We start from the raw sequence: 15,347 nt of genomic DNA on the forward strand, positions 1-15,347 counted from the left end.
TGGCAATGATTTTAGGATGGGATAAAGAATAATCACCCTAGACGCTGCCCTTGGCATTGCTGCTGTCTCACCATGTGATCTCAGGCCAAACTCTAACAAAGGTGCCCTCTGCTTTTCCGCCATCCATCAAATGGAGATAGTCTTCATCTATCCTCTGGGGTTTGGTAGGGTTTAATATTCATAGGCATTCAGGCATTCACATAAATTGCACCAAAAATGCAAGGTGTTCTTATAGGTCCTCACAAAGCTAGGTTTAAACACACTTTTTTTCCAGCCAAGAAAAACAATGAAAAAGCAAGACTATTTCCACAGATACCAGATTTCAGTGGCCAATTGACAAATTCCAAGGAATGAGGATAATATTTACTCTTACGGTAAGATGCATCTGACAGATGAAGCTATATAATTGAAAAATGTTATTGTAAGAAGGAAGGCTTGTAACAGAAAAATGGCATGAGATGCTAGTAGGTATCTTTTCAGAAATGGCAAAGAACAAAGCAAATCATCTACAGAGATGCTCAGATCTCTTGCTACAAAAAGGCAAGAAATTCCAAGAGGCCTATAAAGCGTTTAGACAAAAAGGTGAACTCTAGAGTTAATAACAGAATGGTAAACAGGAAGATTAATGGCACAAGAGAAAATGCAGATGGTGAAGCCCAGCCTGCAGGCTCAGCAAGACTCTGAACAGGGAGAGGGAAAAAGGCAAGGTGTAAACAAGGTGACCTTCAAAGCCACGGGAATGCCTGCCAACAGGCCAGCCAGAGGGCATCCCGAGACACAGATGTGCCATCTGGGGTAGGATGTCTCATGACAACACGAACAAGATTCGCCTTTTTCAAAATTTGCAGGGAGGCAAAATGGGTAGCGGCAGAATATATAACCATTCATTCAAAAGGTGCACAATTAAATGCACAGGTTGGAAAAGAATATCTAATTTTGTAAAGAAAATATGAAAGAATTCCCTGAATATCCCCACTCAGAAAGGTCTTGTGCCCACTTGTAAAGCCTGCTCATACAAGGTGTGGGGGAGGAGAAACTGGTTTTCACTAAGCAAATGTTTTCCTTGAGGGTTTATACTTTTGGTTTATGGTTAAAAGAAAAGAGAGCCTCAGCACAAACTGCAAAGCAGCTCTTTAAACCCATGATGGTATAAATTTTCCCTGTCTTGGCATAAGTCTAGTCACTCCAGATGGCACATTTGGGTTGAAAACAGGTAAAGATTCCTCAGACAGCTCTATGTCCAGTATCTGCTTTTACAGAGCTCCCTTCCTCCATCTCAGTCCTTAGTTGCTTCTTGAATCTCCTAGTAAGCTTTGTGTATGCCTGGGAGATCTCAGTTCTTTGCCCACAGTAAAAAGTGGGAGACAGAAACCTCCTACCACAGTTCCGCAGGGGAGCCTGGCTCTTTCAGACCTGATGCTTAGATCACTGAGGTCAACCAGGAAAATTAAAAGGTAAATGCAATCACACTGTTTTTTTAAATACATCAATCAAACACCACATTGGGGCAGTGCTATAGGGAACAATGCTATCTCTAAGTAAGCCTTCTACAAAATAAGCCAAACATGTTCCGCTATGATATCCAGAGGCACGAATTTTAAGGGAAAACAGAATAAGCAACCACATTACAGCTCACCATGGAAAAAAGCAGACCCTAGCTGTGAGAGTCCAGCAGGTAGTGAATTCACACACCTCTTTTCCTTCCAGCCTGGCTAAAAGTACATCAAATCTGAATATTTAACATAAAAACTGGACCATCTGAGTTTAGTGCTGAAATCAGTTAATTCAGTGCTAAGTGAACAAGCAGACATCCTGAATGTCTTTTATTCCGATGGGCTGCATATCAACTGCAGTGAAGATATTGGCATGACCTCCAGTTTCACAGTAGGAAGCACGGGTGCTGGATGAGCTCAGGCAGCTTGTGCAAAGCCTGCACAGCCCCATCATTGTTGCATCAAGCAGGCTTGACTTAAGTGAGCTTGCCATCGCTGACAGGAGCTGCCATCATGGCTGTAGACATCAGTACATACGTTTCTCCAGAAAGCCCCATCACGTGGGTCTGTTGATTGCTTTTTTAATAGAAGGAATGGAGAGATGAAGTAGACTCCTGAAAACACTAAAGTGGCATTGAGGAAGGAATCGGGAAGAACAAGGGAGAAAACCAGCAAGATGGAGGAGAGCTATTATATTCCTTCTCCTTGCCTACTGCAGCTAAACTGTGGCAGGCTTGTTTTGAAAACTGTCACAGAAAAGTCTGAAAAATAGAAGCTCTGGGCCTTGAACTATGCCTTTTCAATATTTCTCTTCTTTCTCCTCTCTGCTAACAGAGAAATGCTATAAACTCCTGGATCCTGAAAATATACATTCTGGACCCTTTCCATACCTTACAAAACACAACGAAAATGGATGATAATGGCGAAGAGAGAGAGATAGCCGTGCAAGGGGAAAATGAAGTGAAATAGAGAATAGTTGTTCTTCTCTCCTTTCCCCCTGCTCAGCTTTCGTTTCCCTTTGTTCATCTAACGTTGAGCCAAACTAAGCCAAAGGAGCTGCCGTGCTGGGCTACAAGATTGATGGCTGCAGGCAGACTCCACAGTGAAGAGACGGATGACTGGTCATTTCCCATGATGCACTGAGAAATATCATCCTTGCAGCCATGCTGAGCCCATTTGTGCTCCTTTTGAAAAGAGACATAAACACGGACAGCCGGAGGCACCTGAGTGTCCTTCTGCCTCAGAAGGACACAGTTATACTCCTCTGGGTTCCTTGAGAAGGTCGTTCTGTCCATCCCTGAACATCTGGCTGTGGGATTTGCTAACTCTCTCCCTCCCCCAGCAATCATCCATCTATTAGAGCACAGTGCAGGTCGGAAGAAAACAGTGAAGAGAATGGCGTGACAACCTCATCAATCTAGAGCTACACGCTTGGCTATTTAGTTTTCTTTATGCTATTCCTAAATGCAGAGCGGGGGAGAACTGCTACTGGTATGAAAGAGTGAATTGTGGAAATGGCAACGTGGATTGGAGTAAGTCCTTATGACTATTAAAATGTTGTGCATGTACTAAAGCAGTAGGGAACTAATTAAGATTCAGGATTGAAAGGCTAAACAAAAAAGTTGGATGCACTCTGGTTCCATCTGTAGCACTTGCTGAGAGTTCAGATGTACTTGGGGCATCATCTTTAGCAGAAAGAGGTTAATTTTTTTATTTTGCCCTTTCAGATACTAACAGAAAGCTCCCTGGAAGAAGATACTGTAAGTATATTTATAGTGCCAACTCTGGTATAGCAGCTTCAGAGGCACAAAGCACTTAATCCTGACTCCTTTCTATTCAGTTAATAGTGTCTTTGTTTGCTGATACTGTCCTGGTCTATAGCATGGTTCACAGATACAGCCTCTGTGTTTCCAATTCTCCTGCCATGCTGCTACCTCACTTAGGCAATGAGCATTGCACGGCAGATGTACCCATAGCATCATTTACAAATACAGCATCACTCCAGAAATTCCTGTAACTATGAACCTCACTTTGTCAGAGTAGCACATATCTGTAGCTGTGTCATTCCCAGACATTGCACCAAGGAAATCATGAGAAGATAAAAGCATTCATCATCTCTGAAAAACACTAAGAAATAAGTCACTTACTTAAAGTGTTTAAATGTAGTTTTAGCACTCTAACTGTCTGAGCCAGCTTTGAAAACTTGTCTTTTATTCCCATCATGCAATGCTGTTTATTTTAGGTCAACAACAAAAGGATTTTCACTATAGCTCTGTTGGACATGCATAGGATATTAATCATGACCATATGTGTTCCTAAGACATCAACCCCATACTTCCCAAGGGCAATCACATGCACTCAGAAGTGCATCATTTCCATTAATCCGAGTTAAATTTTGTCCTTTCTCCTACATCAAGAACCATAACATTAGCTGAAGTAAATTGCTTGCTGTGGTCTTTAACAGAACTGTACCCACCTACAACAGCTAAGGTCCTGGCCCTAAATTACTTTGTTTGTTTAAGGTGCATCCTAAGTGACATCTCTGGTCTGGAAGACATTGCACAGAAAAGCCACATCCACCTATTCCGTTCTTAATTCCCCTCCAAAGATACATTGCATTGACCCTCCTTCCCCTAAGGAGTTCATTACTGGGAATGAATGCCACGGTACACACCAATAGTGTCACCATCCTGAAGCATAAAATACCCATAATAAACTATTAGGCAATCAAAAGTGAAATGCAGGGAATATTGAAATTAATTGTAATCTAGTAAAAACATACTGAACATCTCTCAGGTACAAGATGATCATGAGGCTGTAAAATGTTTACACCAGAGAATGGGAATGACTGAAGATTTCCACCAAGGAACGTGGTGGGAGGTGCAGGGATGTGGGAGGGGAAGCCATCACACTCTCCATTCTACTCAGCAAATCTGTAAAGCTTGGCTTGTAAGATTTCAAACTGGACTTTATATTAACATTTATTGTTCATTCCTTTATATTACACACTGGAAAAATATCACCTGTTATAAATTTTACAGTATTTCATACTACAAAACAATTTCATTTGCTATGTGTCAGGAGAACAATAAAATTGAATAAAAGGTTTTTTTAAATCATATTTTGATGTAATGATATTCCATAATCTCTCTGCTATTTTTTGTTAACATTTTTTTCTATAAAATAGTGCACTGGTTCTACTATACGCTTGATGTATCAGCCTAGTGAGTTTATGGGGCTCTGTCTTGCAGGGTGCTGAGTACCAAACTTGCAAGTCTCGTCCAACTCACTACTTTACATGTGGATTTAATTTTAAGCATGTGACAAGTCCCATTAATTACAAAAAGATCACTCATGTTCTTAAAACCCAAGCTCAGGTGCTTTCCTTGTCCGGGGTTAGACAGCTTGGCATCTTACAAGACTAAGCCCTGGGGACTTGATCCTATAAACCCTTTTTCATGTGATTAGCAGAGAACTCCCACGATTACTCACATGAATATACAAAATAGATGCAGTGAATTAGACAAAAGATACCCATTTCCAAGGATCTTGTGTCCAGTACTTGCATCTAAACTATTCTTATATTTTACATAAATCCTTTTGCCGATGCAGCTTATCCTTTTTCTGGCATCAGTACCAGCTATACTCAGAAAAGTGCCAGGAGGTTTGCCAGCAAAGCTGTTCGGGTTCAGCTCTAGCTGCAAGACTGCTACAGGGCAGACGGCTTCCCAGACACCCCTCCCCTTTGCTGGAGAGCCGCTGCACCTTGAGGGAAATGAATCTGCTGGGTTCCAGCATTTCCCCAGGTATGATCCCCTGGCATTTCCCCAGGGGTTCCCATACCCATTTGTCCTCACAAGCCTTGAGGGAACTGCTTGGGCAACCCACTCCTAGGCCCCCCACGCCTACTTGGAGAGCACAGAAACACTCTTTCAAAGCCGCCTTTTCCCTAAGAAGGGAATTCCATCCTCAGCTAACCTGCCCTCCCCTCTTTTTAAGGTTTAAATCCATTTATTTTGGAAATAAGCAATCCTGATGGTTACCTACAAACATCAATGTTAACTTCATACTAAGAAGATAAATGCTACAGCATTTTACCTATCCAGTAGGAATAACATGTCTCCTAGAGACACGGCATTCACAGTCAGGCCTTGGCAGCTTAAGAGGCACATGCTGAAAAACCTCTTCCCAAAGACGCGACCTAGCAGCAGATGTAGGTCAAACACACAGTAGCCAAGAAAAGCGAAGGAGCAAAACAATGGGCTGGATAACACAGAAAGGGCGGCAGCACCACAAGTAAGCTCCCTCTCAAGCAGCCCAGGTATTTCAAGCCAACGCCATCTCAGCTGCCTGAGCCTTCCAAGCTTTCCTCAGGTCTTGCAGATCAAGCCCCAGGAGATGACCTGCAGTCACACTGAAAAGGCTCTGAGGAGTTCATCAGCACAACTCGTTCTTTCAACTTAATAGCCTACTGTAGTGACAAAAACATTTTTCAAAACTGCCTGGCTCCAAAGTCATCATAACTCTACTTTCATATATATAGTAAATACAGTTGAGACTACACACCGGTGGAAAAATCACCTCTAAGTGTCTGCATTGCTTCTGAAATTACAACAGCCTTGTGTCTGTGGGTCGTTGCACATGCAGCCTATGTTCCTATTCTCAGGGACAAGACCCAGAGAACTCAGAAAGATAGAGATTTAACAGTTTCCAAAATTGCCTTATCTTGTTCAATTGCTACTTCTGCCTTAGCCTGATGACTAGAGCCAGAGGAGTCTGGCTTCAATGGGCTTTTGATCAAAACCTGGAGAGATTCCAAAGCCCAGTGGCTTCTTCAAGCAGCTTTCTCCTAATTATGCAAACTGGCTCAGCCACACAAGAACCAGGAGAAATCCCAGGTGATTCATATGAGCAATCTTAGCCAACCAACACAGCCCTCCTGGTAAAACTGTGCATACAAAATACTTGTAGTGACCTGTTCCAGATCCCACAAATGAAACAGAAACTATTTACACAAAGTTAATCCTGTAAATTCTAGCAGCATGACTGCAGAGTTAAGCAGCAGAAACAATGTTTTTGTTTTCTTGACTGGACTATTTGTAGAATATTATTTGCTTTTCTAGAAACAAGTGTGTTTTATTTACACACCTGCAAAATCACAAAATCCCATTTGGGGGAAAATACATATTCACTCACATCATTGAAACTACTGAGCTCAATTAATCTAAGAATTTGCTGCTTATCACATGTAACACTACCCAGCAAGAACAGCGTATGACTTGAAGAAGTTATCACAGCCCCGGCAGCCATGACATATAGAAGGCCAGCTCATCAGTAGCCAAAATGAAGCAAGAAGAGTTACACCGCACAAAACTTCAGATATTTTTCTACCACTTACACTGTACAGCCAGCCTTGTGAAAACTGGCTCAACAATTCACCTATGGTGAGTCTCTCTATTTGTATATATGGGTGTGTAACAAATTACTTGGTTTTTGTCACCATCCTGGTACACATAAGCCCAGGTTTTGCACCAGAGCTTGTACACTTTCATACCAGTTTTGCAAGGCTTCATGCTAGTGGCCAAAATGTTTAATACTGGCAATTTGAAGGTTTGGCAAGTGGCACAGTTTATTCATACATTCCTTTAAATAAAAAGGTCTCCCGTGCCCCTCCCAAGCTCTCTAGAAAGATTTATTAACTATCTGTTAGGCATTTCTCTGGGATAGACAAATGAGATCAATGTTTTAGAACCTCAATTTCACATACTGAGAAGCTAAGAGAAAAAGATATTCCATTGTCCCTGGCGCTGTGTAGTCCTGTACGGGGTACAGGTGATGCAAGTACATGAGGGTGGGGTGGGACATTAAATGTAGAGGTTGGCACCTCTAATGCAGACTGGCAATGGGACAAAGATATTTCACTGAAGGACTTCTACATCATGATTCAGCGTCAGTGAATACACACAGAAAGGGACAGGTTCTCTGGTAGTCTTAGTGCCACGTAAGAAAAGGAAAGCAAACTTTATCTGGCCAGAGATTTGGACTAGCAAAGGTCTCTTTGTAGGAAGAATTGAAAGGTGGCGGATGAGATGGAATAGGGACTGGTTAAATACTTACGTAAACGGAAGAAGCTGATTGACACTGATGAGTTTTGGTGACAGAAAGTCACTTTTTCTAACCCAAGTCATAGCTGGATGTGTAAGTGCCATAGAGCAGCAGCTTTTGCCTATGGTGCCATGTCCTGCTGTGAACAATCTGAAGGCAAGATTAGTGGAGAATTGGAGCCTACTGTTTTGATTCAGTAGCATTGATGGACTCATCTGTAAGCTGCAGGCTTAGCTGATCAATAAACATCTGCTTAAATTTAGGACAATACTTAAGTACTTTGCTGGAGAAGAAGCCCAAAAGAAAAGGCTCAGCAGAAATCAGTATTTATTTTGGCATAAATAAAAGCTAGAGCTGGTAAAAAATGAATTTTCCCTCCATTCGCATGAGAGGTTCCCAATTTGCTAAAGAAATTATATGAAAAAAGCCCAGCTGGGGTGTTTAGGGATTCCTACAGCCATGATGAATGTTTTAATTTTCTTACACATTGAATTTTCCTATCTAGCTCCAAAAATAAAACCCCAAACCGATAACCCAACAGCTTCCAGCATCCCTGCTCCCAGATGTGGATTCACAATATAAAGCTTCATTTTATTCCAAAGTGCTACAGAAATGTAACATATATAGGTACATGATAGACCAATCTCAGGATTCAGCATGGCCAGCATGCAGATGTGCACTGTAACCACATCAAATGAGAACTGAAAATTATCCACCCTCCCTGTCACAAAAAGTTAAGTATTTTTTGGTTCATTTTTTTGTTTTCTTCTACATAAGGTGCCAAAAATAAAGATTGATGGGAATGGGTGAAAATGAGACCTGTTCTAGCTCAACCAGAAACTACAGAATCCATGTGGAATCACTCAGTAAAATTCTTTGACGTGGGTCATGCAGGTTCTTCAAACATGAAGCTCATCAACGTCCATGCTCTGTGATGTTGAGTTATTTGACATTTGACCTAATATTTGACTAACGCTTGACCTAAATACATGGCAGGACTGTTGCTTTGGCACCACCTACCAAAATCAAATCTGTTTCTAACAAATAATAATTTAAAAACAGGCTATTTCTGCCACAGAAGAAAATCTGTTAAAAAGTTGACTCGCTTTAGGCTCAATCCCTCTCCTACACTCGTTTTACACCCACCGAGCTCCATTCATTTCGCAGAGGTAACTCCTGACTGACTTCAGGTTGCGTGAACCAGAGTCAGGCCCTGCCCTTGCGAAAACCACACTACTTATTCACTGCTCCCTCTGCTGGCCTCCAGCACCTCCGTCTTCTGCAGATCCCCGAGTACAGAAGCAGGCACAGGCAGAGCCCATTTCCAATCCTACCACAACTAAACACCTGGCAGGTGGAATCAGGCACGTGAAAAGAAAAAGAAAAAAAGGTAAAAGAAAAAAAATCCTAAAATCAGTGATAAGTACTGAAGAATACATTACAAAAGATGAGGAGAGTTGTTTTAAAAGCCAAAGTACTTCAGAATGCAGAAGTACTTAAAAAAAAAATTTAATAAACATTTTAATTTCAACATTTTGGAGGGCAGACAGTAAAAGTCACAGAAGTTGATAGCAGGCTACTGAACTCCATCTTATGTGAGGAATCTAGACCAGGTCATCAGAGAACAAGAGCTGCTTCTGCCTGCCGGCTGTCATCTCATATCTGCCCCAAATTTAGGTTTCATGCCAGCAAATGTTTACAAAAGCAACGAACAATTAAAAAAAAGAAAAAAAAAAAAAAAACAAAACACAACAAACCAAGCTCTACACAAAAGTATCTTTGGTAAATTCACATCTGCAGAAACCTGTCAGAAGTGTGAACAATTGATACATTGATGTGATAGCCCCCTTCAGGAATACCGTATCCAATTCATTTGAATTGTACAGATGTACTCTTATTTGGCACCAGAATTATGCTGCCAGTTTCGATCCTAAGACAGTCTTAATGGATCTTAAAGAGGAGCTCCAGGCAGGTTTTATAATACAACAGGAGCCTAACCTTTAATCACAGACAAGTTTACATATATGTTAAACAGCAGCAAAACTTTCTATTAAGAAAAGATGTGCCTTTCCATACAGTGGCCATTGCTAAACACCACCACTGTCTTACAGTACTGAACGAGAACCAATGTGTTATTGTGCAGAAATTGCTGAAATCAAAAGTGGAACTAGTCAATGTTAATTGGCCTATCTGAGAAAAATGATAAAAGGAAATTCTCATGAAATTAGGGTTTTGAATTATTTTTAGGCTCTAATATCTTTGAGTGACACCGGATACAGCAACCAGGTAAAGAAAAAAGAATATAGAACTCAGGAGAACTGAGCTTTTTCTGTGTGGTTGGGTTCAATTTCCAGCTCTAACACAAACCTCTGGTTAAACTTTCACAGAAGCAGTTTATTATCTTTGTCACTCATTTCTCCATTTTGGAATCAAAGTACTTCCTTTACTGTATTTTGTATATCTGGACTGTTAGATCTGCTATAGTATATGACTATAGCAGAGAGTATAAGAAGCCTCCACAATGACACCCAGGATAACGATCTAACGTGCTGCTTGAGTCTCCAGATGCTATCATTTAAGTGATACTAATGCAAATTCTGTCCTCTGCTTTTTAATTTCGTCTTAACTTTGTCTTTGTGAAGTGCCCCATCTTAAAGAGCACGGACCTCCACAGACACGCTGAGCATCTTCCATAAGAGTTGGGGGCACTCATCACTTCCCATGAGAAACACTGTACCTTGTACAATCAGACAGTCTCTACAAGTTAAACTGAGATGTTTGAAAAAGATAATAGCTTATCTGTAAGGATTCCATTCATTCATCCACAAGCAGACTCACATACCCCATATGTCAGATTAAAAACAGATCAGGCATTGTTTAAGCAGCATCTAAAAATCTGTTATCAGTACTTGCCTCAAACAATTCTACCATGGTTCATAAGAGCAAATGAAAAATACTTTTGTTTACTTTTACCTCTTCAACAGCTGGTTTAAAAAAAGCCATTTCTGTAGTTCAGTTGAACACCAGACTGTCCAGAGATATCTGACAGGAAAGACACTAGCACAGAACACCAGGTCATCCTCACCACAGCATCAGCACACACCAACTCTACTCCACACCCTCCAAGTGGGTGGGAAGGCTGCCCGCTGTGAGACTTCACTCTTGGCTTTCAGTCCAAAACCAAAGGACAGCAGTGAATTGAGACAAAAGCTTTCCAGTCATATTCTTTACGCTTACATGGCACGTGAAATAAAAGCTCTGTGTGCATGTATGTACGGATCTATATTTAGCCATCTTGTAAAACTGAAGTAGGACACTACCAATTTAAATTCCAACAGAGTTTTTGGCCATACACACCCCATCTGTTCTCATCTGCATAGCTGCAAAGCTTGGGTAATACCTGACTGTCAGCAGGGTTTACTATAGGTAATGCCACTTCCACAATATTGATACCTGACCCAACATAGAATCAGGATACCACCCAGTACCACAAAACCACTAAGTATATAGGACGAGGAGCAATTGAGATTTCAAAGGGGACTTCGATGTAATTAGGGATCTCTCTTCCATTTCTAACCCTCATCTTTCCAGCTGCTCTGATATTACTCAGGGCCAGAACCCTACTGCTTGCCTTCGTGGCACCTGCAGTTGAAGGTGGTGGCGAGGAGTCGGAAATTCTCCTTCTTCTCCCATTCCTCTGGAAGAACAGGCTACCCAACTAGCCCTCTTCCTCACCCATTCCCAGACCCACAGACCTCCCACGCACAAGAGCTCTGCTCTGCTCTTGCTCTTTTACTGGGCAGAAGAACAGCCAGCTGAGGAGTGAGTGTGGCAGAATGACCTGCTTCCAGCCCTCCCACTGCTCTGTGCTGAAGTGCCACGCAAATACCACTGCACAGTTCTGCAGAGAATTTGGTTTGCCCATACTTGGTTGAACAGAAGTTGTTTCAGAAATATTATGAGAATATCAACATCTAATAACTTTAGCACTCTGTACCTAGAAAATCACAGTGTTAGCAATATGCCTATATTGCCCATGACTGGGGATTTGTTTCAAATCGATGCCACTCTTCATAGGAGTCTTGCCTGCTACACTACAATGACTGGTGTTACAGCTTACATCCATTACAACAATGAGAACTTGGCTGCACTTGAGCCATAACACTTGGATCTGATGATACGAATATACCATTGAAAGATGAAGACCAACCCATACGAAAGTAAATTACAGGAATACTTAGTGTAATTCCTAAAGGCCTGGTAATAATATTGACTGTTTTGTCACTGAAGCAGTTATCATAAGTACGTTTTGGCAATACTTTATTTCTTGGATAGGCTACTGGATGGGGTGGAGGATGCTTAGAAACAGTATTAACATGAACATTGCTAGAGCCTTGATTGAACAACTTTACTAGGGCAATCCACACATGTAACTGAGTACAGTGGCAGAGGAAAATAGACATCTAAAGGCTCCATCAGCAACACCTATTCCAGTGTCCTGATCTTTACAAATTTGGCTGTAACTATTCTTCAAACACTTGAAACCAAATAAAAGCAACAGACCAGGACAATAAAAGCACCGTGTTCTATTAAGAAGTAAGCAGCAACTGGCCCCAAGAAAAACATTATAGTGCACTCGCATTTTACAAAAACCAGGAGACTGTTGGAGCATTACTATTTTCTTCATTAGGTTTTGGTATTACCAAATATGAAACTCTCATTCACTGACTTGTGTCATGCACTACCTAAACCTGCAAGGTACCAACACTGCAGAAGTAGGTTGTAACTATAAATACTGTATTATTACTAAATTATTTATTGTACCCTTGAACTGCTAGCAAGACAATAGTCTGATTCTACTTATCGACCAGCTGATGACTAGCTATGACTTACCAAAACAAAAATCCTAGGTCTATGTATCTCCTGAATTATGTAGAAGTCTTGAACTTCTGGATACAACTTATCCACTATAATGAGCCACTCCAAAAGCCCAGACGCAGTCCAAGCAAGTACTCACACCCACGCTGCTGATCCCACCAACTGCTGGATTGGCAACTTTTGGAGCTAAGATCCCCTTCTGTGCTTGTTGCAGTGGCAGTCTTACAAGAAGTACTTCTAAACAGTTAACAAATGTAAAACACAAGAAAACTAAGATTTAGCCCTAATTTGATGTTGTAGAATTGCATTGCCTGCATATGTTATATAACATATAACCAATTCAACAACCTCCTATATGAGAATCAGCTCCTTGCATATTAACCGAGCACAAGCATATCTAGCTGCTGAGAACAGCTGTAAGCCATGACTAGGATGTCCAAGCTCTAGGTGGAGCGAAACTATGGAACATGTAGATTAGATTTCTTCCACATTTATTTTAGATGTCCTACAGTTGTCATCTCTGTGCTTTTTAAGGGATCTTAAATTGCCACATCTTTGCCCCACACAGTCATCTAATGTTTAACCGAGGAATAAAGATGTCAGCATAAGGCAGCTTCCTAGGTTCAGCATTAGGTTTTAGCACAGCATCCCCCTCTAAAATGTACAGTATTTCTGCCGCTGATGTTGTAAACAAATTACGTTATCTTTTCCTCAAATTGTCAGAAGCTACCTTTAAATGGAGACCAAACGTTTTCCATAGGCTTTATACTTTCAAATCAGAGAAAGGAAAAAACCCATTTTTGGCTAGTGACTCTATTCTGGATATGCACAGATGGAGTGAAATTATTTTGTGGTGTAACTGATAAGGAAAGTTAATCACTAGATAGAAATTGGTTGGAAAATAGATTTAAATGGCAGAGCAATATAACTTGCTTTATTTGGCTGCCATCGGCAATGCAACAAAAGTAGCACTCCTGAGATGCAGAAGAGATGTTTATAGCAGGGAAAACAACACAGAGACAGACATGCTGAGGTCTCTTTATCTGATAACTTTGTGGTAATTGCCTTTCATGCCCTGTGGCATGTAGGATGCACTAATTTGGCATTCAGTGAGTACGGTAAAGAAGCAAACGCAAACAAAGAAGAGGCAAACTCTACACTACTGCTTTACCTTACTAAATTATCAACGAGCAGCAGTGTTTGCATCATCACAAAGTCTGAGGTAGACTATGGGCCAACATCATCCTCTTCCTAGAGTCCAGTGTCATTTCCATCAGTGTACCTGACTGATTTCACCAGTTCTTTCTGAGCGTCTCTGCTGTGAGATCTGGTTCTACTTGCTGGCTGAGATTTTGCCCTTGGTTTGAACCCCAGCTGGTTACAGGCATTTCTTCCCCTTGTCCAACTGTCTGCTGACATCTCCTATCAAAGGCAGGGAGCCTTCAAAAACTGTTTCCACCAAAATCAACATGAATTTTGTCTCTGATTTTACTGGGTTTAGAACTTGTCTCTATCGCCCCTTCCTCTCTCTTCACCAACTACTGCATAGAAGCAAAGTCATCAGTATTGCTGAACATAGCTCAGTTCCCAGACAACTTCTTCTGTCAAACTGGTTTTTTAAATATTCTTAATTTACATTTTGGGGTTTTCTCCTGTACTTTTTATACTGGCAGTATCTCACCTCTTAAAAACCACATACAGCTGCGAGTACATGTGTTCCCTCTTTCTCATAATAGCTGACCCCAAAGACAGCAAGCCTTTATTACTAACTGCAGGGAAGAATGCACAACACTACGCTCTACCTGACACAGCTGTAGCTCCTCCACATCTGCTTTACAGTCACTCATTCAGCATCCAGACTCATCACTACTCGTAGTTTAATTGTGGGAGGAAGAGTACCAAGGTCAACAAGAATGAAAGAAGAATGGACTAAGGTACACTTACAGGCATACATACATACACAAAAGTGGCATATGCTCACATATTTACTACTTGCTGTTTATAATCTCGTCACACCCCTGGTCCCCAGCCCCATTATGAAAAATCTTATCAGTGTACTGTTCCACACACAGAGCGGTCTTTTTCACGAAGATTAGGCAGCAGATGCCAGAGTGAGATTTTGTATCAATAAAACACTGAAGAAATAATTAGTAATACATTCATCCTTTACATCCTTATGAATTTGCTAATAGAGGCCAGGATTCACCCCTACAGAAGGTAAATTCAGCTCCCATTGCTTTCAGTACAAGTTGTACACATTTTTGCAAGGGATGAGTTGCATGCATAGAGTTTGGTGGTTATTGTTACAGCAAATCAAGTAAGATGCAACAGATGCAGAGAGAAATGGCTGGAGAGGGGCAACGATAAAGTCCAAGGTCTAAATGCCAGCTGCTTTGCAGCACAGGGGAGAGAGGGGCAAACAAATACTCACCAGGTTTAATTTCCAGCAGCTTCAGCCTGGAATCCTCAGGGGGATGCAAACGCCTCTTTTTGCGCCAGCAACGTGCTGGGTATGTGTACAGCTGACCTGGGGCCAGGCCTGAAGATTAAAGGCAAAAAAAGAAATATAATCATATTTCAGTTTGTAAACCACAAGCACTGTCTCTAGCATCTTTGTTCTTGCCCTTTCAGAGCGTCCTTGTTGGAGGGTTTAATCCTGCAAATCATGAAGCGGAACTACGAACTCGAGGCATCCAGTGCTCCTGAGGGTCCTCAGCACCTCTTGGGATCAGGCCTACAGAGAATCTAGGTCTGACTTAGACACTTCACTCAGAAACCAGAGCTGCATATAAATAATTTGTGATTTCTTCAGGGTAAATAGAATTTCATACTCTCCTGGGTCTCAGGGGCGATGCCTCCTCCACAGGCAGA

At 41.4% G+C, this 15,347-nt stretch overlaps 1 protein-coding gene across 4 annotated transcripts in view; it reads right to left on the reverse strand.

Moving 5' to 3' along the window:
* DPF3 (double PHD fingers 3) overlaps window positions 1-15,347 on the reverse strand; it is a 166,217-nt gene that overhangs the window by 72,785 nt on the left and 78,085 nt on the right. For all 4 annotated transcript variants that reach the window (XM_086462344.1, XM_086462345.1, XM_086462346.1 and 1 more), the window contains one exon: window positions 14,908-15,015. In XM_086462344.1, coding sequence (XP_086318470.1) covers window positions 14,908-15,015 — 108 coding nt within the window. The remainder of the gene's footprint in view (window positions 1-14,907; window positions 15,016-15,347) is intronic.

Source organism: Leptosomus discolor, chromosome 3 (assembly GCF_034619465.1).
Source record: "Leptosomus discolor isolate bLepDis1 chromosome 3, bLepDis1.hap2, whole genome shotgun sequence".
Classification (NCBI taxonomy): domain Eukaryota; kingdom Metazoa; phylum Chordata; class Aves; order Leptosomiformes; family Leptosomidae; genus Leptosomus; species Leptosomus discolor.